This window comes from Hippichthys cyanospilos, chromosome 18, assembly GCF_059441005.1.
Source record: "Hippichthys cyanospilos isolate Australia breed blue-spotted pipefish chromosome 18, RoL_Hcya_1.0, whole genome shotgun sequence".
Taxonomy (NCBI): domain Eukaryota; kingdom Metazoa; phylum Chordata; class Actinopteri; order Syngnathiformes; family Syngnathidae; genus Hippichthys; species Hippichthys cyanospilos.
In genome coordinates this window covers 7205973-7232554 of record NC_142386.1, presented here as the reverse complement: position 1 = coordinate 7232554, position 26582 = coordinate 7205973, and the positions used below count along the sequence as shown (strand labels likewise).

The window sequence follows — 26582 nt, the reverse complement described above, 5'->3', positions numbered from 1 at the left end:
TCTCCATTTTTTTTTTCCAGCTCAAATGAGGAAATCAATGTCAAGAGGACACATGAATTTTTACTAGAAAGTGACATAAAAGGAGTTCAGAATATTTATAGTGAACTGCTCCCATCCTATTAAAAATATACAACCAGTATGTACCGTATTTTCCGCAATATAAGGTGCATCTAAAAGCCTTAATTTTATTTGAAAAGCTGATTGTGCGCCTTATAATCAGGTGCGCCTTATATGTGGATCAATACTGAGATCGGGATCCGTAGATGGGGAATGAAGTGATAAAGGACGCTTTACCTGTTTTTTTGTGCGTTTACATTTGAACAAGGTTGCTCATATTGACATTGAGTTATTATGCTATTGAGAGTTTCGAGTAATTATTTGAGTTATTATTGTTATTACTTTGAGTAATACTATGTTGTGATTGAAAAAGTTTTAAAATGTCATGAATTGAGGGTGCGCCTTATAATCCGGTGCGCCTTATATATGGATGACGTTTTAAAATATGTCATTAATTGAGGGTGCGCCGTATAGTGCGGAAAATACGGTACATATGATGTATTGATAGTAATTTTTTCCGCTAAAGAAAAATGTTGAATTTGGAAAAAGTCCTAAATGTTCAATGAAAATTATGACATTTTAATGTTGTATTTGTACATTAAAATTGCTAGTCGCACTTTTCAAATTTGATCAAAATTATGCAGGAAAAAGAAAGCGCTATCACACCAACGTTCTGATCTTTGAACGACGATGTTTGTGGTGCCTTATTTAAAGCTTTAGAAATAAATCCTTATACAACACGGAACTTTTCTGAACCATAATAACCGTAACAGGGGCTCAGGTGGAGTCCATTAAATTAAGGTCCAGGTACAAAAGAATATGAGTTTTTCTCGATATATGCCTTGAGGGACATCTTTGTGAGGTGTTGACCTACGGCATGAAAACAGTGGCACGCCGTGCAAGCTGAGCTAATTGAAACGCACAGCAGACAGCCTCTTTTGTTCAGGTTCAGGGGCCAAAGCTTTGTCTTTACTTTTGAAACACTTATATTTAGAAATGAGCTCTGAAAGCGGCTGAAATGTATTTTTAAACTCAAAATAAATAGAGATCAGAACAAGCTACTTACAGGTAGCTGTTTCTCCAGGCAGTTGTTGAAGTTCTTGGTCTGGTTAGGTTTCAGCTTCTTGAGGGGGATTCGCGTCTCGCCGATGAACTCGTTGTGACGGAACTTGTCTTCGTCGCACACTGAAATCCTGACGGGGGATACAACAGAGAAGATTCAGTTCAGTCATTCGAGTTAGCAATCTGACTCGAATGATTCGGTTCAATGGCTGGAATTAACGGAATCGCTCCGCGCCGCGGATTCCATGATTTTATTGTCTGACTCGGTTAGAAGTATGGTTTTAATAATTTGGTTGACATGCTTAAGTTGGAAACTAGCTTGGTCTCGGCGAGACAAGGAATCTGGCCTCGGAGAGCCGACTCGGCGAGACGGGGAATTTGGCCTTGGCTTTTAGTTTGCTTTGCGTCAAACCTCGGGAAAGGGTGACTTTACAAGATGTAACTTGTGCGTTTTATTGAACTTTAGATGGATAAACCTTGGGTGAAAATTGCAATTGAGTCTCACTGTTTTCTTGATTACCCTTTTAATGGAAATTAAATGAACAGACAGTATTTTAGAGCAGCAACGCAGTAGGAACTCACCCAATACGATCCGATTCACTAACTTAAGTTAGTGGACTCTCGAAAAAAATCACAGACTGAGATAAATTGAGTCTTTGACCCAATTTACAGATCCAAAGAACTCACTCCCACGGATTAAATTTGAGTCCAATCCATATCTGATCTTTTGTCATGCGACTTCATTATGAACAGCTAGATCTCATTTTTCCAATTCGCATGGAACAAACAAGTGACAAACATCACAATTCTATGCTCAAAGAGGTTGAAGCAGGTTGGAAAAACTAAAAAAAAAAACAAGTCAATGGAGGGAGAGAGAGGAACATTTTGTCTTTCTGTCTCTTTCTCGCTCGGAACAAGGGAGACGTTGCTGGCACTGCACAAAATGCCGTGGCCAAAAACATCGCTCTTCCCCTCAATTTCTTTCCATAAGTGTCATCTATTTGAACATCTCCAGGTACTCCATTCAGCCATTTATTGTGGTATTTCCGTAAACACTAATGTTAAGCATGTGTGTGACGTCACAGATTCCTCAATGCGCATTTGGGACAGTTTTGGACTGTTTAACGTTCACACACAAAAAAAAAAATCTGAATAATTCAGACACAGAAGATTCATTTGTCAGAAGAACCGAAGAAAAAACACATCAGACTCAAATAATCCGATTAACTTGAAAACAGATCACACTTGCAACATTCATTTCACTGACTCGTGTGGGCGTACTTACCAGAAAACATTTCAGACTTGAACAATTTACTTGACTCAAATTTACCCATTAAAAAATAACCTTGGAATTCTCTATGTAAAACAATTCCTCCATAAAGCTCATATTGCAGCGTGCTTTTCAAGCGCTTCTCTCGGCACAATCTGCCAGCGAAGCCACGTGGCTGGCCTTTGTCAACCCGACCGCGGTTGCCTCGTATCTTTAACGTTATTACCATGAAATGACAGGAGGGGGGGGGGGGATACAACGCGCACACAACAGTGATGTGCTGCATGGACGGACAGGTGCTGCTGAATTCAATTTAGCCAAAGAAATGATGTGCGCTGTGGAAATGTGCAAGGGTTTCGCTCACTGCTGATTGTTTGTGAAAAGGCTTCATCAGCGATGGATGGAGACGTGCGATGATACGCACATGTGGGCGCACGCATGCTGTAGTTACGCGCGCGCACGCAGCATGTTTGCAGCGCGTTGATAAGACTGCGTTTGTACATATAATAAATTCACGACACAACGTTATCAACATCTCATATCAAATAAAAGCAAACGTGAAGAGCTTCGTTAGTTAAATGTAGCGCATCAATGAAGCGTTTATGGCAGCTGGATCAGTTTCAGGCCTTGTCTACACATATCAAAACCAGCATAATTCTCCGCTCTATGTGGGTGAAAAAATTCCCTCCGTACAGCTTTGTTTGTTTAAACACACATTACCTCTACACACAAAAGCTTGTGTCTTTAAATATACACGCAAGTTGAGTCACTAGGCGGAAGTAGATTTTTGTTACTTTAAAAAATGCACTTAGAATCATAACTAGTCTCACATTTTGCAATAAACATGCAAAAGTCTACCACACAAGTCAATGCACAAAAAAAAAAGGAAAAAGAAAAAAAGTAGAAGGCTGGCAGTGGATAAAGGAAGCAGGAGTGCATTTTATACTTCTCTACTACAATCACAGTCTCATCCAACGTGGAACTGTGTGATTTTGCGGCAGAGGAGGTGAACAGTATACAAGCAGGACTACAAATTGGCAAATTATGGTGTTGTGGTCTCCATTTGCATAAGTGAACCAGTTCCAGAGTACCATATTTTCTGTACCATAAAGCCCAAATGAAAGCCTTTCATTTTCTCAAAATTGATAACAATCCAGGTTGGTTTTTCTTCTTTTGAGGGTTTTTATATTTTCAAGTTGTGGGTTTAGTAGTTCATTTTGTTTTGTTCCTATTTGGTTTCCCTTGCGTTTGTTCTCGTTACAATGATTTGTTCCCCCCCGTCAGTTTCCTTGTTAAGTGTGAAGTCATTTAAGTCCCAGTTTGCGTTCAGTTAGTTGTCGGGTCATTATCTACTTTGAATGTCGTTGTCTTGCTGCCCTATGTTGTTGCGTCCCGAGAATTCCATCGCTTCCCTGTCGTTGTTTTCCCGTGAGTTTAGTTTCGGTTTCAAGGTTTGTTTGTTACTTGAACATCTCATGTGTTGTTTGTGTTTGCCCTGTCCCTGTGTGTAAATAAGTCTTTCATTTTATGAGCACAACTCCTCCTGGCCTCCCTGCATTTTTGGATCCACCTTTCCCACACCCTTCACCAACATACCTGAAGGAACACACACTGTAAATATGCTAGCCATAAAACAATCAGAGAACATTACGTAACATGTGGAATACGTACGCTACAATATGTTCTCTTGTTATTTCCGGCCATATGTATCAGAACGTACCTTTTTCCACTGTGGGTTACTTTCGGAAATAGGCCCTATAATCAAGACTGCGCCTAATGATACGGTGTGCCGAAAAGTACGGAAAATACGGTACAGCGGACTCGCCTGAATACCAATCAAAAGTACAGCGGGAAAACTTTATCACTTTTTTATGAGGGGAATAGAAGACAAAGATTATACAAAGCCATTTAAGAAGTCATTAATACAGGATAAAAATGGCGATGACAAAACACATTTTCATCTGAATTATACAGCACAACACCGGGCCAGGTGGGATTGTCGACCCCGCAAAGATCTTAGCAGGTGGGGTCCCGGCAAGAACCGCAGCTGGATTCATGAGAAGGGCTCGATGCATGTGCCTGCGTGTGTCCAGCACAGGTGCGTGCAATGGATCTTTAGCCTTTCTGTCATGTCAAATGCTCAATTTGCATCTATTTTAATTCACTGTTGCACTATCTCCAATTTCCACATGAAAACATTTTCATACCGCTGACATTATCAAATTATCTCCCCCCCCCCTATTCCGATCAATTTACAATCACGCGATTGACCCCGATTTCAAACCACGTGATCGGAATGACTTAAAAATTGCAATCTGGGGTGTGAGGGGGGCAAAAGATGACCCTCATTACGCGCATATATGAATTTCATCTCGATATTTGCATTGCGTCTTATATTTTCAATTTCTAACGGCAAAGAAGGAGTCGAAGGCAGCCAGATGACGAAACATAATGAGACGGACTTATCTTATCTCAAACTAATGAGTGACTCCACAATCTCCAAATCTCTTCAAACAACGACTCGGCGTTTTGAATATACGCACGGCAAATAATTAATTGCCCTCTAAATGATGAAATGAATCTCATTACTGCCAAGTCTTTTTGTTTTTTTTTCCCACTCTGAGTCATGCGTTTAAAAACGCAATGATGAAAATGGGACTATTCATTTTAGCTTGATTGACATCTGCAAAGAAGCAAGAAAGAAATGTATTGAGAATAAAATGTGGCAGAGAGAACGACTGTTTAACTTTGTTCTAAATGCAACATGATGTTATGCAAGGTGTGAAGTGTGACTTCAATGTTCTGCGCTTCTTTATTTTTATTGAAGTGTTATCAAGTAGGTTACATAATCATATGCATTGTGATAAGTAATGTGCAGCGGGGGATTTCTTTGGGAAGTGTTTAAAAGTCGTTTCTATGACGACCGCCACATTTGATAGGTTACAACAATCACATAGAGATGAGAAAAAACATTCTATTTAAAATGTATTTTTTTATAGTTAGACTAATTATTTTCAAGGCCAGAATATTACAAAAAGGTTTTGGAAAAAGGTTTTTTTTGTCGAAGAAAATTTCAGTATAAGTATGAAAGTATACTTTTGAGGATTTTTCATTTTTACTTTCAATTAAGTAAGCTATGCTGAAAAAGATACTGGAAAACTAGCGGCAAATTTTGTTGACTCACCAAAAAAACACCAATACCATAAAAAACGGCCCTTAAAAAGTTTTGTTATTATTATTATTTTCTACTTCAGAGTAAAAAATGTCTCATAAAATATGAATGTGGAACTTTTAGGGGCTTCTCATTCCATTATTGCAAATCTGCAACTCCTGTCTGGAGAGGGTTAAAATTACTTCACTGATGAGCAGAACCCCCCTAAAAAATTCCGAGGTAAAGATCAAACGAGGAGTACCTGAGCGTTTTTCGGACCATATCCTCATCGGTGATTCCATAGTAGGTCAGCGTCTCGCTCCAGACGGGGTTGAGGGTGTTGTGCAGGGTCTTGGTTCGAAGTTTATTTGCCTGCCACACAAACGGACGAGACAGGTTGGCATACTGAACAGGGAAAGGGAAGGAGTATTCCGACGGACGAGCTGCTTCACTTCGCAGAAACGCTTTAGTCCTCGGGTGTCGCTTTTATTGACAAGCTGACAAGATGCGGCTATGTGAAAAAGATATTGACTCTGTGAAAAAAAAAAAAAAAAACCTCCTCTGTGAGAAACCAATCACTTGTAAACAAGCGATGGAATCCCTAGAAATGAATTGCTTGATTATTGGAGCCTTTGCTCGATTGGTACAATGTGCCGCTTTTACTTTTTGAGTGCCTTTTGTTGAGGTTCTGTCAGTAGTAGTATACCAGGATCTGTTGGGTAAGTTTTTCTCCTTCTTCTTTGTTGAAAAATAACAAGAATATAGTACATTTTTGATGAGTAAATTATGATATTTCAATTGACCTCTGGCCTTATTATCACTTGGGCTGACTTTGAAAGGGTCACAACATTGTCAAATGTAAACAGTGAATTTACGTTCACCCCCTCAAAATGTTCACTGAGATTAGCCCTATACATAGAGTACATATATACATTTTTTATTTTGGGGGGGTGGGGGCGACCTATGTTGAAAAAAGGTAAAAATGCAATAATAGCAAAAAGCAACTATGCTGTATATTTATATATTTGTGAAATTGAAATTGAAATATTTATTATGTCGTAATTAGAGTATTATGACTTTTGAAGACTGCATTATGGGAGGCCAGGCTAAGCCAATCATTGAAGTCACTGAAAGGCTTGCAAATATCATAAGTTGGCCACCAGCGCCACCCAGTGGTTTTGGAGTGTCAATACCAAAATGTCTATTGCGCCTCGTTTGCGAGTTGCCGTTGAAAGGAATAATGAAAAAATCGGGAGGAAATGAATGATAAAACCAGGTTTTTGATAAGTCCAAAATTAAGAATACCACATTTCCAATTTTGGATGGCAGTAAATGAGCCCGACATGGGCTAAATTTGAAAGTGTACCCCTCGACCTCTCGTTTGCAAGCATTAAGATAGGACGGCAGCGTGGCATATTGAAAGTCCTCATGTTTTGAAAATCTATGCAATATTTTAGCCTCCTATTTTTTTTTGTATGTTTTACCTTTGATGTCACACATCACAGGGGTCAAAATTTCCCTCAGGGGTTAAAGTTATGTCAGTATGAAGTTGTATATTTTCAAGCCTCAAAAATCCTTTGAAAAAAAAGTTCTATAGTTTCTTGAAACCATAGTTTTAACTAATCATTTAAAAGGCCAGACAAATTCTCATTGAGAAATGAGAAAATTCTTGCATTTCCTTGTAATCAGGGACACAAATAACTAAATGAAGTCAACAAAAAAAGACTTTTTATAAAGCCAAGTAATACCTTAATAAGAACATGAAAATTTATTGCATGTTCTTATTTTTGTTTTATTTTCTTCAACAAGTATCTTGATTATGTTCAGTAGTCTAGAACTCTTTTTGAGCATAAACATTATTTTCTTTTACAACACACAGTGCGTTAGAGTGTGGTAAGCGGCCGCTAACTCTCCCTACAGCTCCAAGCGCCCCTCCTCTCCATTTCAAGATTAATATTTCACTTAAATAATAATTCATATTTCATTATCTGACAAAAATACACAACATTTTCCAATTTATCACGAAAAAAAAGCCTGTCAATTGTAATTTAGGCAGAGTCTTTTGAGCAGTGTACCACATTGTCAGCTTTTCTTCGATTTGTGAGTGCACAAAATGTCGACGACTCGGTTGGGCAGATGCACTCGATTTGATTGGCAGCCTCGGGGAGTCACGGTGTGATTTGGCGCCAAGCTTAGCCTTTTGGGATGATCTTGACACCCGTCTGGCATGTGAGTAAGCACATTGGAATTCAATGCCAGCTATTCACCATCCTGCCAACAATCGGCCTAATGCGGGTCAGGTGGAGCGTTTGAAAGGCTCAAGGTGTTCTTGCGAGACAGACGAACACCTTGACCTTTGTACCAAGATGGGATTGTCAACGGTGCAGCAAAACTCAATTTCAACAGGGAAATTCATTTATTGTGGCTTGGTGATCTTTTGCTTTGCAAAGTGGAAATCAACATGACATTTCTTGGAAAACGTTTCCTTTTAAATGATGTTTGTTAACATGGTAAAAACATACCTTACTGGCACCAGGTAGTAGGTGGAGCTTGACGTAGGGGTCTGAAAGCCCGTTGTGATCCATTGGCTTGAGCCCCTGCCAAAAATAAAAATAAATGTTTCACAAGGTCCTTTTCTGAGTCACTGACTCTTCTCCTTTCTGGAATAAACATCTGGCGCCTGAATGTCTAGCGCTACAGGGGCACCCACTTAACAGAGAAAACCTGTAAGGAAGCACAGTGGACCCCCGTGTTGCAACGTCCCTGGCTTATGTCATTTTCATGTTGGGATGTGGAATACTGAGTTTTTTCATCCCCTCTTTATGGTATTTTCCAGGTTTTGCGACAAAAACAACTGTCATGATCCTAGGGGGTTGGCTGTATTTGTGTTGTTTTGTCTCCATCTGCAGGCGTTTTTAGGTAATTATACTTATTTTCAGTTCCCGTCACACTTGCCTCCCTGCAACGCGTCACTACATTTCTGGTCTGCTATTGGTCGACGTCTCCTCACGGAGCTGGTGGTCTGCTATTGGTCGGCCTCACTCGTTTCGAAACGGGGAACGCTACTTTGTTCGATTATGAGTGGTTACAAAACCGTATTTACAGTGCATTTTACTGCTTAATTCAAAGTTGAAAGGGTTAGCCATGGGTCCCAAGATTGCTAGTGAGAAGTAAGAAGATAATTTATATTCCGCATTAGACAGTTTGGTGGGAATAAATACCAACAACAAACACCCTGAAATTCACCCTGGTATGTAACTGAAAGGATCATCTGGTTATGTAAAAGGGGTGAAATTCTTTTGGTATGAAAATGCTCATATGTAAATCAGTCATCTTAGCCGATCAATAAACAGTTAAATTAAATTTGTGCGTTTGAGAAAGCTTTTAACGCAGCCAATTTGTTTTTTTTCTTGTTCCCATGGTTTAATGGCTCCAGTTTTAATTAGGGCTTGCGAGGTTGTTGTTTTTTTTAAATCACTTTTCAAAGCCTTTATCTATTTCCGATACTAAACAGACGCCAACCCGCTAAATCGGAAAAGACACCTTCGAAAATGTTATGGCGGTGAGCCCCGCCAAGTGTGAACGTGGCGCCAATGAAAGATGCTCGATTATGGGCACTTGCAGCGGATGTGAACAGAAGGAAGGTAGGAGGGTCACACGCCACCAAGCCAGCGACAATCCACTGCCAAAATGCCAATACCCCGGCTAATGTTTTTATTAAATACTCACAAAAATAACTAAGGCCATTACATAAAAAATGAACCAAAAATCTAAATACATTTTCATGTAGGAAAGGAAAATTTAGGAAAATTTTAACATCATTTCTAGCATTATACGGGTGTCATTAAATTTGATAAAAATGCAAAACTTTGCTAAATGATCGGCAAACTGTAAACCAGGTTACTTTGTTGTGTACTGTAGACCCCTTCAATAAAGAGAATTAATATAAAATAAAAATACTCTGCATTCATTCAAAGTCCCTGGGATCGCTTCAGGGTTTTAGCGCCACGCTTGACTGACATATTATTAGCGTGACCACTGAAATGTAACTAAAACAAACCTTTTTTAAAATGTCTTCCATTCCCGCTGTGCTTTACCACACGGCACTGAATGACAAACGGCGAGCGGCCGGGATGCAAGTCAATTTACAAGTCCAATCTCCTCGCCAGCCATGACCCGGCAATCTCCCGCCGCTCGTCCGCTGCCTTGTTTCCTCTCGTTCCCCGATGAATCATCATGCCCTTATATACAGCACCCGGCACATGTCCCAAGCACAGGTTTCATTACATAGCCTTTGAATAATATTGGTGAGAGGTAATTAAGCACCAATACTACCAGTACGTAATATTATCAAATTAATAACTCACATAAAAATGAATAAAAATTCCATTACACTTCGCAAAAAAGAGTTTTTTTCTCTTTTATGTGAAGACCCACCAAAAATAAAACAACCACAAAAAAAAAACTTTGGAGGCCAAGCTGAAACGAACACATTTCCATGACTTGCCACCAAACATGAAACACAAATTGCCCAGCAATTAAAATCATTCAGACCGCGAATACAGTTTAATTTAATTTAATTAACAATTTAATCCCTGAAATCACTTTTAATTTAGTCATTGCGTACTATTTGGACAATTGCAGGAGTTTCTGTTTTATTTGTGTATTTTTATTCAAGCATCTAGGGAGCAAATTTTCCTACTCTAATGCTAAAAGAAAAAAAAACATGTATTTCATTATATTTCAGAATATAACTACTCACTGCTTGGACCATGGTCATCTAATCTTGCATAAAAACAACATGTGAGTACTTTTAGCACCTCTGTGGAAGGGACAGCTGCATCGGTGCAGACTTCTAGACACTCCATTGATCGTAATTAGCGATTCATTAGAGACGGACGACCGTGGCGAAAAGGCAGATGGCCAACATGCATCACAATGTCGCTAACGGCCACCAGAAAGAAGAAGAAAACATCTGCTTGCACTTACAGCTCATAAGTTGCTTTTATTTCCCAACAGATTTGTGGGGGATTCAGCGTTTAAAATGGATTGAATGGATCAAATGTTAACAGCTTGTACGCTAACACGTAGGAAGCTGTCATTTCTGAGCGAAATTGTTTTTTCGCTTACCTTACACAAAGCGAACATGCAATTAATGTGAAATGTTCTCATTTTGGTAAATCCAAGTTTGTTTTGCCTTAGTGGAGGCCCCTACTGCTTTTCGGGGTACTTTTAGAGGAGCCATATATTCACTTCTGCTTTTATGCTATTAGCAAATCTATCACATTTCCTGTTGTGTTAGCTTTAAGCTAGAATGACTTGTAAGGAAAAGTTTCAAATATGCAAAGCGTATTTCCTCATCGTTTGATGTTTGGCAGGAAACTTCAACTGGGTTTGGCATTCAATAGGCATTTTTTTTCCAGCGGGAACTTTAAGTTAAAAAAACAAAATGAATGTGCAGGAGGTGTGTGGTGCATGTTAAAGTCCTTCAACCTTAGCGGAGGTCTGTCCTCTCATGGGAACTGCAGCAGTAAGTTGTGATTCATCTTGCTCAAACTGGGTTTGTTTTGCGCTCGCACTCGCACACACACACACACACACACACACACACACACACACACACACACACACACACACACACACACACACACACACAAACACACACACTTTGATTTTTTGTGTCGCTATTGGCCTCTTCATCAGCGTGGCATACGTCTTCATTATCATATGTGACTGGGCTGCTGATGCCAGTGCGGACAAGGCATCAATCATGGGAAATAACAAGAGGGCTGTGACAGGATCATCAGAGGTGGATAAAGTACGTACACGCAATACTTGAGTAGAAATAAAGATACTTCTGATTCAACTCCTGTACTCCGAAAGTTAATAAAAGGTTTGTATATGACAACAACTGAGCCTGAGCTGAACAATTTTTGTTTTGTTTTTCTTGAAGAGTGGCTGCAAGATGTGCTGTGACTTGAAGCACCCAGAAGGACATTGAGGAAGACTGTTTTTAATGAAAGAAAAGGTGCTTACCTAATACTATATTCCGATAGTCATGCGAGTAACCAACAAAAAAATTATGTGCGCCGCCAAATATATATATATATATATATATATATATATATATATATATATATATATATATATATATATATATATATATATATACACACACGCACACATCCGTTACTATTTTTTGTTAACTTGACAAATGTTTTCTGTGTTAACATGAATGTTAACTTTACAAATCAACTTGTCATGGGTTTATGTCAACAAAAACATTTTAAAAGAGCTACAATAGTACAGCAGATTAACGTTTCGAGTGCTTGTATTATAAAAGTATTACTCATATGGTAACGTGCCTTTGTTTTCAACTGTGGTCATCTGGCACAATTAAGACATGAAATTAGCTAGCTAGCTGCTTACCCCCCAAAAAAGTGCACATAGCTTCCAGAACTTCAGGCTGGACTTCAAATTGCTGGGGCTGCTTTAGAGTGCCTTGTTGTTGCCCATGGGTGTAGGCATGTCACAGAAAAAACAGCTTGATTTTTTTCGCAACAAAGTAACAAAATAAAGTATTTCTACTTAGTTACTTTCCACCTCTGTGTAAGATGGACAATGAGATCGTGGGGTTCACGCTCGAGGTGGGGTGGGGGGGGGGGGGGGGGGGGGTGGGGGGGGGTTGATTTTGTTGGGGGGAGCACCTGAGGTCTTGGATGCTTGACGCCCAGCCCGAGCGATGGCGGGCTGTGCGTAATGTGGCGAGCCGGGCAGATGGGTCCAAGTCATCAGCAGCGAGTGTCAGCGTTGATGACGGCGCAGATGAGGGAGGAGAGGACGTTATGGCTCGGGGGTCGCACGGGGACGGGTTGCCTTGATGGAGTGTCGCTTATTTTTGCAGGAAAACAAAGGAAGCACACTGAGGCGAGATCGTATCAGAGCTGCAGCACAAGCCAGACACAGCTGGTGTACAGATCGAGATTCAGCATTAGCGCTTTTTATGGCAATTTAGTTCAAATATTTTACTCTGGGGAAAAAGATGGCGACCTGCCGCGAATAACGAAAATCGCAAGTAGTTTGTGTCCTGCGTGTGCCACAAGATGTTGGCAAAGCACTTTTGTTTTCCTCTTATGATACGTTCAATTGCGTAAAAGGCGAAACATTTTTGAATTGGGGTCAATGTAGTTCGCGCAACATGGTGCGAAAAAGTGTCGGGCAATGAGAAGGACGCCTATGAAGAGACGCAACATGGTAAGCGACACAAAATTCTGCTCGTTTCGCCTGGTTGCACGAAGTTGAAAATTTTTTACTTTTGTCACGCTTTGCATCTTAACAGCCAATCCCCTATATATAGAAAACTATATAGTTATATTAAAATAATTTTAAAAAATAGAAAAGGGAATGAATGCAAAGTATATGCAGAAAAATTAGAATATAACAAGGCACACATAAAAACTACAAAGGAAAGTCAACCCCGTATTTTTTTTTACAATTATACAATGCAGCCCCACTAGTCTAAATGCTTTATTTTGATTAATATTGCATTTGTACAATATGAATTACGGTAAGAAATTAATCCACAAGTTTTTGTATCCATCTTAGAAGACGGCCATCTTGCCACTTTTCAACTGAAAATGACCTTCGCTCGGGGGTTAGGTCACCACAAACCACGGCTTGGCTTGCGAACGACACATGACCCGGCTCAGACGACAGGCGAACCGTGATTGGCCGATATTTGAACCCTGAGCGACCGCGACGTTATTTTCAGTCGACAGCATTTGTCAAAATGGCTGCTCCCTAAGGTGGATAACAATGGCCGAATTTTGATGCTTAATATATTCCCCTAAAGCGATCCAACATGTTTAAACAGCATGGAGGAGAAGAATGGGAGTGACCATGAAGCAAGTTCAATTTGAGTATGTTAAGGTGTGGAATCACAATGAGGGAAGTCAGAGGGGCCGGGATGGGAGTTGCGGCTGGGGTGTCAATCAGGGTCCGCTGCAGGTTGGTGATGCTTGTGGAGATAAGACGCAACGATCGAATCAAGGATTGGAGCTTATCTCGCAGGCTTACCTTCTTGTATCTGGGAACAGGAAGCTGTTTTTTTTTCATGTGTAGAAAATGCAACACACGGACATGAAAGCATGCAAAAAAAGAGTGAGATGAGAAAGAAAAGACAAGTCATGACATTGAAAAACAGAAATGAAATTATGTCATAAATTAAAGTTATTATGCATGACATAAAACAGGAAGTTGGAAAATAAAAGCTCTGGGGAATGGAGGAAATATCTCCGAAAAACCTTCTGTACAACCAATTATTGGTTAGCATAATTTACGCGGCACATGCATGTGATGTTAACCGCTAAATAACAAACTGAAATAAAGCAAAAATATTAAAATTGAACACATTTCACAAATACACAGAGGAAGGAAAGGAACTGATAGGGTGCCATTTGAAAATTTTCATCAAGGACTGAGCTCATCAATTAAGACCTAACTGTGACGTAAATGAACTACATCAGTGAAAAGCATCTTTTCTTCAGTGTTGCGTGTGAGAATAAAATAACAGAAAATATGAATCGGAAAGAAAGACTCGTCTGTTCTTTTTTTCGCTCCAAGAACACACATATTGTGGTGACGCACAACGGAGGGACATTCACCCTGACCCTGTACTGTTAGGAGACAAAAGGGATACGAGACTTGAAAAGGACGAAAGACTTGAAAGGGTTGAGGGAATGTAGCTTGTAGAATGTTGCTTGTTGCTCTGCGTGGCGAGTAAAAGACACATGACTTGCCCTCGTCTCCTCATCTTTCCATTTACCATTCTCCATGCTTGGTGACCATAACATGAGCAAAAAACGCCAGATATAATTGTAAGAATTCACGCCGCAACATGCCTGACTTTGGCAAAACAACCCCAGGCCGTGGTTTCAGGACATTAAGTTTGTGTGTGATATATTACACTACCGCATTACAGCATAAGATAATGTATTACAGTTATTACATTACTTTTGTAATGCATTACTCCCAACAATGGTCACAGGTTAGGCTAAACCGTCATTTGCGCCCACGCGGCATTGCCTCACGCCACCCCACAATTTAAGACCAACTCAAGCCTGATCATGTGGATGCTGATATGCCGCTGCAGTTGGCCCCGCCACCCTCTGCGGTCTCCGGGATGGCACCAGCTCTGGAGTAACCTCTGGCTGCTGACGCTCCTTCTGCTAAGCGCCAACACTTTGGTCGCTAACGCTGCCCTCCACGTTACTGCTTGTTGTTCCTGAGTGTCTGGTCGATGATGCGTTGGTGTGAGTTCTGAGGGTCATATGTGGTGACCAACAAGAGAGAGATATTCACTCTGATCCATTCAAGAGAGGAAGGGGATGAAAGACGTGAGTGATGAAAGACTTGAAGGTGTTGATGGAATATAGCTTGTTGCTTGCTCTGTAAGGTATCAGCTCTGTGTGGGAAGCAAGACATGATTTGCCCTCGTCTCCTCACCTCATCATTTACAGCAGACGTACCCAACCACAGGTTCGAAACCCGGTACCGGTCTGTAGATCATCTGGTACCGGGCCAAATGGGTCGCACCCAAAATAATGAATTACTGTATTTCTGTTTTTTGTATTATCAGGGGCAGCTTGGTGGAATTTCACACAAGCCTTTCTGTGTGAGGTTTGCATGTTCTCCCCAAGCCTGCATGGGTTCTCTTTGGGTATTCCAGCTTTCTCCCACACTCCAGGGTGTCCTGAAGCAAGCTGGGTTAGGCACCAGCAAGCCTGCAACCCTTGTGAGAATAAGATGCTCTAGAAAAAGTATGGATGAACGTTTGATCTGAGTCAGAAAGCTATTTGACTTTGACAAAAATGTTTATTTTGATTTGGATTCTGTTTGATCCGTTTCGAGACTTGAGCGCCAAAATTTCACTCACAAATAAGTTAAATGAGTAAAAAACAGACTTCTTTGGGGGAAAAAAAGAAAGAGACAGGTGACGAGCCTTCAACTTTAAAGAATAAGGAACTTCAAGCGCTCCTTCCTCCAAAAAGGACAGAAAAACTGGGGTAGGGTAGTTGTGCAGTTTACATCGGATCGGGAAAGGAGAGCACTGCTGAGAACTTTCACTTTTTTTCAGAGCCAACCTTTTTGTTACCGAACCATATGATCTCGCAAATGGCGACAGCCTCAAAACTATTTTCCAGACTGCCGACATCCCATGCGAAGAGAGAAAAAAGCTGAGTGCTCCCATTAGTTTGACGTTCACATTTTATGTGGACTTCGTATTTGCCATTTGACCCTTCAACCATTCCATCCACGATAAAAATCTCACGGGTTGACCGGTCCGTTTTGATAAAAAGATTTGAAACCCCTGATTTACAGCATCCACAATATCACCCACAGTTTTCTGAAACTGAAGTCGGTGCGCAACCTTGTCTGGATTTCACTTTGTCTGTGTCGGACGGCCAATGGGGAACGTTTCAGGCTACGGTTACCACGGTTACATGGCTCTGTTGACACATCACAATATTCCCCATTCCCATTGGCCGTCGTGTCGCACAAGGTCGAGTGTTCCATTGAAGTGAGGATAATCAAAGTGTTGTTGTACACCGCAAACGACAGAGCATCACACACCCTCAACTGACAACGCCTGACAACAGATCGCATCGCCTACCAAAAAAAACGCCTCACAATCACAATTAATCATTAGTCACACCTTCCCTCTCTAATCTGCAACCCCCAGTTGCCACCTTCTACGAATAACCAATCGCATCATTACAATTGAGCCACTGAGAAAACATCAGCTTGCTCCATTTCTGCCATTTTAAGTCGAAATGAACGTTGGGTCATATTTTCGCACATAGCGGGAAGTCTATTATTGGATTCAGCAATTTAGAAAATGTGTTTTAGCTTGATTGCTAGTGCATCTGCATAGAAGCAAGTGAATGTTAAACATCAAATATTTATAGATTTGACAGATTTGATAGATTTCCTATTTAGATCACAATAAAAACACAGTTTTTCTCTCTAGAAAAAACAAGGTAAGTAAACACATCCTTGAAATATAAACATGTTTTATTTTTAAGAGATAAAATGTAAAATCACTTCCTCGTTAAATAACAAAAAATATGTGAGCCCACTCTCGTTCTCAGCGGCATAATTTCTCCAACTGATAGCAGCTCTAAACCCAATTATAAATCGCATACTGCAATCACAACTTTGCCAAACAACCTGTTGCACCCTCTCACCCTCAGATCTTCAAATCTAAAAAATACATTTTATCTCTAGAGTAATAATATATAAGATGAAATCACTCAGACTGCTTAAAGCACATAACCATGGTTATTATTATTTTTTTTTTAACTTTCAAACTGCTACTTTGACAATATCGGAACAGACGCACATGCACCTGTAACAATGACCAATCCAGACATGTCTGTAAACTGCAAAAACCTAGAAAAAAAAAAAAATCATGGCTTCAAAATTTGCTGTACAATGGGGAACAGTGCACGCTTAAAAAAAAAAAAAAAAAAGTGTTTTGTTCTCTCCAGCTAGAGTGAACGTGGGTGAGCAGGAAAAACAAAAGAGCAAACCTCAGGAGAAAGGGCTCAATGAAAAGACGTCAGCTGGCGTGTCAAGGTAGGTTGTAGTGTAGGCGGCGAGAAATTAACAGGTCTTGGACCTTCCAATTAATGCTGACCCAGCGTCTGAATCCCTTCAAAGGTTCATTAATGCAAACACACAGCAATGTCTCAGGAACTTTTTACTTCTCTTTACTGGTTATGTTTCCCACAGAGACAAAGCATTTGGTAGGCATGTCTACCATGAGTAGACCTACAAAAATATTTCAAGAAGCCGCAACCTTAAAGTCACAAGAAGTCAGGCGTTTTGGTTTAAAGCAGCCATTAAGGGGAGTTACAGTTGAATAAGGTTGCTCATATTGACATTGACTTATTATGCTATTGAGGGTTTAGAGTGATTATTTGAGTTATTATTGTTATTACTTTGAGTATTACTATATTGTAATTGAAAACGTTGTAAAAGATGTCATTAATTGAGGGTGCGCCTTAGAATCTGGTTTGCCTTATATATGGAAAAAGTTGTAAAATATGTCATTAATTGAGAGTGCGCCTTATAATCTGATGCGCCTTATAATGCGGAGAATACGGTAGGTATTTTAAGCGTATATTGTTGTTGTTTTTTTTTTTTAAATCCCGCCCTTGAAGCCTATTTCCCTGAGGAACATAAAATTTGTCAGGTCTATCTATCATGAGTAGACCAACAAAATATGCCATAAAATCAATAGGAAATCTGCCATTTTGTTTCAACTAGGACATTTTATGTTCAAGGGTCCTCGCACTGTTCTGCAACAGAATTCATTCCCCATGACCCTTGTGAGGATAAGTGGTCAAGATAATGGATGGATGCACAGAAACCTGTAGACAGATAATAAATAGTGGCGCGTTTTAGTTTTTCGCCATGGCTTGTGGGCAGACTCTGAGACCTCTACTTCATAAACAAACTTGGATTAAAGCGTACCAGAGTGAAAGTAGCCTTGCTTTCCACTTCCTGGAAAAGCTTCCTGACCAAACAAACCTCCTTGATTTGGCTGTGATTGAATTAGCACAACAAGAACAGAGCAAGTGAGCCTTGCGGGGGCGGCGCGCGCGTGTGTGTGTGTGTCACCAAGGTACGAGACATTTTTGCTCCTTGGTGCACTCAAAGGCAGACGGGGGAGTGGAAATAACCTCATTTGTCTGAGAATGAAAAGTCGGCAGAGAAGGCAGGGGTGGTAATTGCTTCAATCAAGGCGAGCCGCGGAGGTAGCAATTTGTGCCTTTAATGCATTAGCATGTAAAAGACGTGCTAATTGTTACGCAAGCCCGGTGACGGTTTGGCCCCACTTTAACATACAGAAAAAGTCAACATCAGATAATCCAATTGAACCGCTCCTTTACGTCAGGTGTCCTTGTTTGACGATTTCCTCTGGTTATCGAGGCGACGGACACAAAAACAAAGCCTCGGGAAAATAGATGCAATAAATCACCGGGGCCTTATGTCCGCTTGGCAACACCTAGTCTGAAACTTAAAATGACAAACAGAAGAGAGCGACTTGGCCGCAGAAATGGAAGCAAACTGGGTTGATTCAAATTCTGCGCTTAAATACGTTCTAACACGCTTTCCAAACATACTTAAGAATACATTTCAAGTATAAAAACTACTGCATTCAGACTATAAACAGCGACTTTTTTCTCATGTTTTGAGCCCTGTGGCTTATAGTCCAGTGCGGCTAATCTGTGTTTGTTTGTTTGTTTGCTTGTTTGTTTTTGGGTAAATCTGTGATGTGTACATTTTTTATACAGTACACAATATATGTGATTTTATTTATGTATTTATAATTGTATACAAATTATAAAGAATGTGTTATGTTCATTAAAATAAACTAACCCTAACCCTAAATAACAAAAAAAAAACATAAACTTTATATACTATCTTTTTGCGTAAAGATTTGATGTTATAGCTGATAGTCCAGTGCGGCTTATCCGTGACACAAATCATTTTTTTGCTCATATTTTGCTGCTGCGGCTTATAGTCCAGTGTGCCTTATAGTCCGTAAAATACAATAATTAGAAAACATAGTATGTATTGTTGTGTCTGTTTTATTTTTTTGCAAAGTCCTTCCGAAGGAGAGAGAAAACATTTCGTCCCACCACTCGCCACAGTGACTATAACAAATTGTATAAAAATATCTTAAATTGTATCCTTTTCAACATTCACAAAAGAAAAAAAAAAGCTATTTAAATCTACTTTCAACAAACATTAACTTGACTTTTTATGGATCATGGAAGCTACAGGTTAGTTTGAAATGGAAAAAAAATAACTTGTGCCTGAAATCAATGAATATTAATACATATAAATTGATCTCGAACATTAACAAAGAAGCAGCAATATCTCAAACGTTATAACCAGAAAAAAGGTTTAAAATAATTTGCTGATTGTTTATAAATCACATTAATCATGAATGTGATTTTGAAAAAATAAATCTTGTTGACAGCAATTTAAAACGTTGATAACTGCCGCACAGACTTTGACAATGAGAGCGCGTCTGCACCACCTGGTGCTGTGGATGTGCAATTACACGTCACATGGCAAAAGCAAAGTCTGCTCCCCTGAAGTTAGGGATTTATCTTACATGTGACACAACAAATGACTAATTAAGCAACAGCGTCTATTAGGGGAATGGCTACTATTTGAGGTCGAAGTTTTCCAGAAGTTGTGAAAAAGTTCTGCAGAAATATTTCTTCTGTACAAAGATAGTATCAGGCGTCTGCAGAGGTTGTGCTGGCATTTTATTTTATACATGATAAAACAGGGAGTCGCTTCCAGACAGTGCGCTTAATCATGTCAGTAGAAATAAATGCCAAAGTCCACGGCAAAGACAGCGCTTTCACGACTCAAAATGAAACAACAGATTAGTGTGAAGTTGACCCAGGAAAGCCGGTGAATTAAGAAATAAAGGTCTTCAATTCATAGTGAACCGCAATTGGAGCGGCCTCTGTCTGTTGGCATTTCCTGTTAAGCCGGCCAAATAAATCAGCATGTTCAGGGAGTTCCCATTTGGTGACATGAAAACACATGTTTGGAAGTTTCGCTTTGATAGGAAAGTATGTCATGAAAACAAAGTATGTCATGAAAACAAAGTCTCATTAACATGTCCAAAAAATAACTGCCGTTTTGATTGAAATAAGTGACTTCTGGGTTATTTTGACCATTGTTAGCTGGGTCTGGCCTCCTCAATTTTTTAAAAAATTCACCCCTAACGAGCATTCTCGTCAAATACGTTTTTTATTTTTTTTTTTGTAAAAGGAGAACTAACACTAGACTTATTTTAATACTAAACCAATTGAGCACTGTAGTGATGAACTGTGACCATTGGGTGGCAGTGTTTCTCACGTTGGGAAACAAAGCCATACACACTACACATACATTACATACTTGAATTCAAATTAAAGGAACGGAAATGCCTCTTTCCTATGATTCCATCCTTGTAACATAAAATATTCTTGGCTGCCTTTTCCCATAATGCTTGGCACTGAAAGAGTTAACAATCCCTTCTGAATCCTTTTGAATACCGAAGGATTTTAACCCTTTTCAGGGGTCCTTTAAAGGCCCGTGATATTTTTTCTGATTGCTAGCAAACTCAGATCTCGCCTTTGATGGACAACGCTAAATAGTGAAACATTGCAGTGTTCGTCAGCCGGAACGGGCGTATTATAGCGGCAAAGAATCGCTATAAAGCATAACAACTTCCCTGAGCATCTTGACATTTGGTAGAGACATCTATCATGACCAGTCCAACAAAAAAGTCTCAACAACTCATGTTCAAAAAGTCTCCCACCTGCATTTGCGCTTTTGTTCCTCCCTTATGCTCAGCGTATGATTATTTCCATTTTTACACTTAATCCACTGCTAATGTCTCTAAAAGTATACGCAGTAATATGCTTTTAGAAATAATGAGCTCCTGCTTAGGTTAAAAGCAAAACAGACGTCTTTTCCGCCGCAGAACGCGTTAAGGCGCTATTCCGTGACGACGCGTAGGACGGGAAAAATATTCACGCGGTGTCGTATTAATATTGACGCGGGCAACATATTGAAAGCGTGTCAGTCGCGTTATGCTAATTTGGCTTCGATTCCCCCTCTCATGCTCGCGCTGTTTATGCATCAGTAAAGGGAAAATGTCAGCAGTCTGTCACTGCCGCGAAATTAACATTTTCAATGGCCAATTGATCTTTCAATTTTAGCGCCATACCAAAAATTATGCCTGTGTGAAAGGTTACCAGAATGGCTGATTGAATTGTGGGCACCTGATTTTTTTTTTGCCCCTGGATTCTTACAAAGTGAAGGGCAACTGGAGTGTAGTCACTCCACCTAACCAGTTTTGACAAAACTTTGTCAAACCAAATAAATTGGCAACGTCTTACGTTTTGATTTTTGTTGCCTTTTGAATCGCAATTGAAAAATGATTACAAGGATCAAAACATGTTATTTTTGTGTGTGTGTGTGTTTTTTTCCTTGATGGAGATGAAAAAAGTTGATAGGACTTGCAGCAGTTAGCTTCAAAGTGGCAGTTTTTTTTTTAATATAATTTTTTTGGGCATGGCTTTTTGAGATTTTGTTTTGTGGGTCCTCTCTTGATACATACACCTCCCAAACCTCAGGTTGTTATGAAAGAAAAAAAGGGCCATTCCAGAATTGGAGGACATTTTACATAATCGAATTTTAAATGAGCCACAGACAAATTTCTAAAACATGCAGTTTCGAAGTTAATTTACCTGCCTAAAAAAAAAAAAAAAAAAAAAACCTCAAGATTTGTGCCCAATCCCAGCTGTCTTTGGGCAGTGGGCGGGATGCACCCTCAACTGGGTGCCAGCCAATCGCAGGACTATTTCTAGTGCCTAATAATATGCCTACCATGCATGTTTTTTTGAGAAAATCCACTCAGGCATGGGGAGAGCATGCAAACTCCATACAGGAATGCCGGAGGCAAATGCAAAGTGAGGCAGACGTGCCTATGTCTTAAAATAGTTTTGAAAATACCAAATAAGTTTGGGGTACGCTCTATAATTCCATTTTTTGCTTTGTAAATAAAACACTAGAAGGCGGAACCTTTAATCCTGGCAAAAACAACCTTGGACGGGCCGATTTAAAAGAAAATCTTTGACGTCCTGTGCGTTTGCAAGATTAGAGTCTGTTTGAAAGCCAACGAAAAAATGGACGCCATGTTGATGGTGATTACCTTGGCTTTGTTGATGGTGCAATGCAGAGCATTGTTCTCCTGGTCGTAGAGTAAGCTGAAGTCCAGCGTTCCCAGTGTGGCTAGAAGAAAAAAAAAATCATGATTATGACACGTAAACTTGCCGTTCATCTATTTTCAACCCTCTTTCAAAGTAAAAAAAAAAAAAAACCAGTATTGCTTGTCTGGTCTATGCTGTTTTTACTTTCATTGGACAATGTCAATGACTTTGCTTTGAATTTCTACTGTTTTTTTCACCACAACCTCCTTTATCTGCTTGAACATTCATGCAAGCATAGACGTAATTAAACAAAAGAGGTAAAAAAAAACAGGCCAGACTAAGATAAGGGCATAATTGAATAGGTACAAGAAAAAGTTTTGCAGGTCAAATGTTTCCCTGACAAAATAGACACATTAGTCATCTTAAGTAGCGACTGAGAGGAAAGTGGATGAAAGCCATGTTGGATACCTTTATAAAAAGCCCGGGTCAATTTGCGAGCTAGATGAAGAAAGGATGAAAAACGCAGCAAGAAGTTGGAGGAGGAGGAGGTGGCAGCGCGGTTCACATGATTGCAAAAAAAAAAAGTAAGATCACAGTTGGTTCTTTCGTAGCTCCGGATGTTTAACGATCGGAACATTCCCCTTCAGCAAGCAGTTTCCTGAATGGTGCTGGCTCTTTGACCCCGAGATAAAAGTCAACAGGCTGCTTTGAGTTAACCCGCTTTCCCTTCCCGTTTTGATACTCAGCTGAGCGTCGATCCCTTCCAACGTCGGTACATTTTGAAGAAGCTTTATGTCAAATATTGAACGTTTCTGCTAAGTTTTGCTTCTAGCCCAAGGGGGTCAGACCCATTTTAGCTCAGAACCACATGAAAGAAAATCGATTCTCAATTTTACATATTTTCTATAGAACATGTAAAAAATGAACGAAACATACATTAATACACTGAAAGGAAAATATCACAAAATATGTGGTTAAACCACTTCTTTTCAAGGAGCACAGTGAAGTGCAAAGAAAATGAAACGGAAATAAAATGGTGACCGGGGGCAAATTACATTAAGTCAATCTTAAACCTAAATTACAAAAGCTATTAGGTTGCAAACGAGCTAAACGCATACAAGGTAGCACTATAAACATTATGGAGATAAGAAATAATATTAGCTAGCATGTTATCCAGGGTCACAAGTTGTTTGACCAACAAACAAACGATTTTTCAAATTTTGGCCATATTATCTATCATACAATACATCAAAATTCGTACAAAGAAACTACAACTTACAGACAATCGTGGGCCAGATTTCACAGAGACAAAACGTGTGCTTGACTGACAGCTCTCAAAAGCACACCATCCTTCTCACTACGAGATGTAATATCAACAGCGGCCAGAGGCGGCGCCAAAAAACAAAGATCAAGCCAAACAAAGCACATATGAATAAACTGTTCAACTCAATCAGTTCCAAAACATTATTTCGGGTGCGGCCCACGCAGCCCGGTACCAGTTGATCCACGGACCGGCACCGGGCCGCGGATCGGTGGTTGGGGACCACTGCTGTAGTGAATAACATGAATGACAGAAAAGGAAATCAGGAAATCACGATAGATAAACAAATACATAAATAAATAAAATAAACACAAGATAGTGGACACACTTTAGCGGGCACCATGCGGTCTGAAGAAACAAGTGGCAGTGTTAATTTGCTTGTCTGTGCCAGGCTCCAATGAGCAATTTTTCCCGCATGCTTTGCGGCGCCATTCCATTACTTCCTTGTCATTAGAGTGGGATGACAAAAAAATGTGTTGTTTGTTTTGCTTATTACCAGAGATGGTTTCAGACGAATAGCAAAAAGAAAAAAAAAAAAAAGTGATTTGTTTTGGAATTTGCTCAGCACCCAGACATGCACACTTGACGTGATAATCTGCCGGTGACCTCGGGGGGCTCGGCAAATAGAAAGCAGGGTCCTCACTTGACACAAGCGCTTTCTTCCCACCACAGCGGGGGAAATTATTCACGCATTTGCATACTGATCAAGAATTACATGCGGTACCCCCCCGCCCTCCCTTCGTTCTCCATCATTAATCCGAGTTGGAGTTTGAGGGGAAACTATCTGTTTTAATTGGCAATTTTTAACACTCAAAATGTCGTTTTTTTTTTTTTAAATGGCAATATCAAAACAATTCTCAACGTGTCTTAATAACACTAATGTAACATGTCTTTGTCAAAACAACTTCAAGGATTACGAATTGCACAGCAGTTTTGTGAATCATTTGGTTAATTTGAGGAGCACTTTTCAAATTTGAAGCTTCAAATATGAACCCAAAATGGCATCTTCTTAAAACCAAAGAAAAACCTTACAAGAAAAACCTCCTACTAAATGTGAAAATGTGAAAATAATGTGAAAACTAAATGTGTTTTTTTTTTTTTTTTCAAAACTAGGCATTTCATATTGCTGTAACTTTGAGCTATCTCTGTGTAATATAGAATCAAATTTAAAGGGAAATAAGTTTAGAATTAGAATATAACAATATCTCAGTTTTCATTTTTGAAAACATAAGCCTTGTGAAAACATATCCAAAACTATATAAAATCAAAGGATGTTTTCACTCAGCTTGTGGTCTTTTTCTCAGTCTCTCTTATTGATAACTCTGACAAATACAATCAGAAATCTGAATACGATGTGAATAAGACCACTTACAACGTGATACGATTCAGTCAGATTCGGTTGAGTCACAATAAGACTGACGCTAATTACAATGCAATTCAGTACAATTACAATACAATTTAGTCTCTAATTATGACCTGCAGGAGTCCAATTCCGTAGCAATTTCCTCCAATTTGTACACGGTATATGATCGGGATAAAACATACTCAATCTATGACGCCATTTTTTTATTCGTATTTTTTACCTCCACCCCTCTACTACAATATCGCTGGTGTTAAAAGAGGGGTCGGCTTTTATCAGCAACTCCCCGCTGAGCTGTGTTGGGCTCATTTACAAGGTTTTTGGATTTGGTTGCAACTGTCTGTACCGAGAAACGAAGTATCTTGGCAGCCAAAGTCACACAAAGGACACGCCGGCTGCGGGGGGAGAAAACAAGAGAGTTCATAAATTGCTCAGATCTTTATTGCCACATAACTTCATTTGGCGTGAAAATCCGAAGCTTTTGTGTCTGACTCCTGGGAGATTACTTTGCATCTGTCCGATTTATTGAGGCAAGACGAAGCTGCGCCGCTAATAATCGACGTTTGCCTCAGCGTCTATCCGACACCTGGACTAGCTGACCTTTCTTGTAAACCGCCCTGCAGCTGAGATCCAGAAGCAAAAATCGAAGGATACAACTCGCCTTTAATCCAAATAAGGTCAAAAGAGGGTTTCATTGGAATTAGAAGCATTTCCGTACTGTTTTTCTCACATTCAGTTAGAATGTGACATTGTTACAGTATGCAGCATAAGAAACTTTGTAGCTCTTCAGGCGTGCAGTCGATGTGTCGATTTGCGCCTGCTTTTTCAGGCAGGTGTGATTGTGACTCATCGCGGTCGTCAGCAGAGAGTTGGAGGAGCGTTTTATCGCCTCAAAAGCTTCTAAAAATATCAAAAATGTTACAAAAACTATTGTTCGGGGCGGATATGAATCCGGAAGGTTACCGTGGTCGCAATGGGAAGTAAATCAAAGGACGTTTCGGGTGGCATTGTGTCGGAATCGTCACGGAAACGCTATGGTTCCAAATAAACCGAGTTGGAATAGTTACGGCAGTGGATAGCGATCTACTGGGAGGAAATTACGGGTGCCGATGGGGGGCAAACACGCTGCGACTGCCAGTACTGTACAAACACAGCAAAGGGGCAAACAAACACATTAACCCCTCGCTGTCGATGGCCATATGGATTGTAAACTTTGCAATCAAATAAATCCCATTTGCAAGCATCTAGCAATGAACGCATGGTGAACCTCTAGCTTTCTAGCACAGTGGTTCTCAATTGGGGGTACGGGAACCCCTGGGGGTACTTGAAGGAACTCCAGGAGGTACTCGAAATTTGAAATAAAACAAACAAACATGGAACATCCTTTTAAAATAATTGTTGAATGAATTGTTCCAGGAAAAGATAAGCTCATAAAACAAATTTGAGGTTCAATTTCATTATTGTAAAAAGCCAGATTCTCCCCTGTACTAGAATGGTTTGACCCAATCTGTCAGGTGCCACCTCTCGTTACCTGTCGTGTTAATGATTTCATTTGGTGAAAAATGTTT

At 39.9% G+C, this 26582-nt stretch overlaps 1 protein-coding gene across 2 annotated transcripts in view; it reads right to left on the bottom strand.

The window, feature by feature from the left end:
* Nucleotides 1–26582, bottom strand: part of LOC148408763 (double C2-like domain-containing protein beta) — a 65327-nt gene that overhangs the window by 11884 nt on the left and 26861 nt on the right. Inside the window, exons 2-6 of one of the 2 annotated variants that reach the window (XM_088439964.1) lie at nucleotides 22336–22415; nucleotides 13617–13640; nucleotides 8063–8137; nucleotides 5803–5912; nucleotides 1124–1250 (exon numbers count right to left, since the gene is read on the bottom strand). In XM_088439964.1, the coding sequence (XP_088296090.1) occupies nucleotides 1124–1250; nucleotides 5803–5912; nucleotides 8063–8137; nucleotides 13617–13640; nucleotides 22336–22415 (416 nt within the window). The remainder of the gene's footprint in view (nucleotides 1–1123; nucleotides 1251–5802; nucleotides 5913–8062; nucleotides 8138–13616; nucleotides 13641–22335; nucleotides 22416–26582) is intronic. The other variant, XM_088439963.1, reaches the window with a different exon arrangement.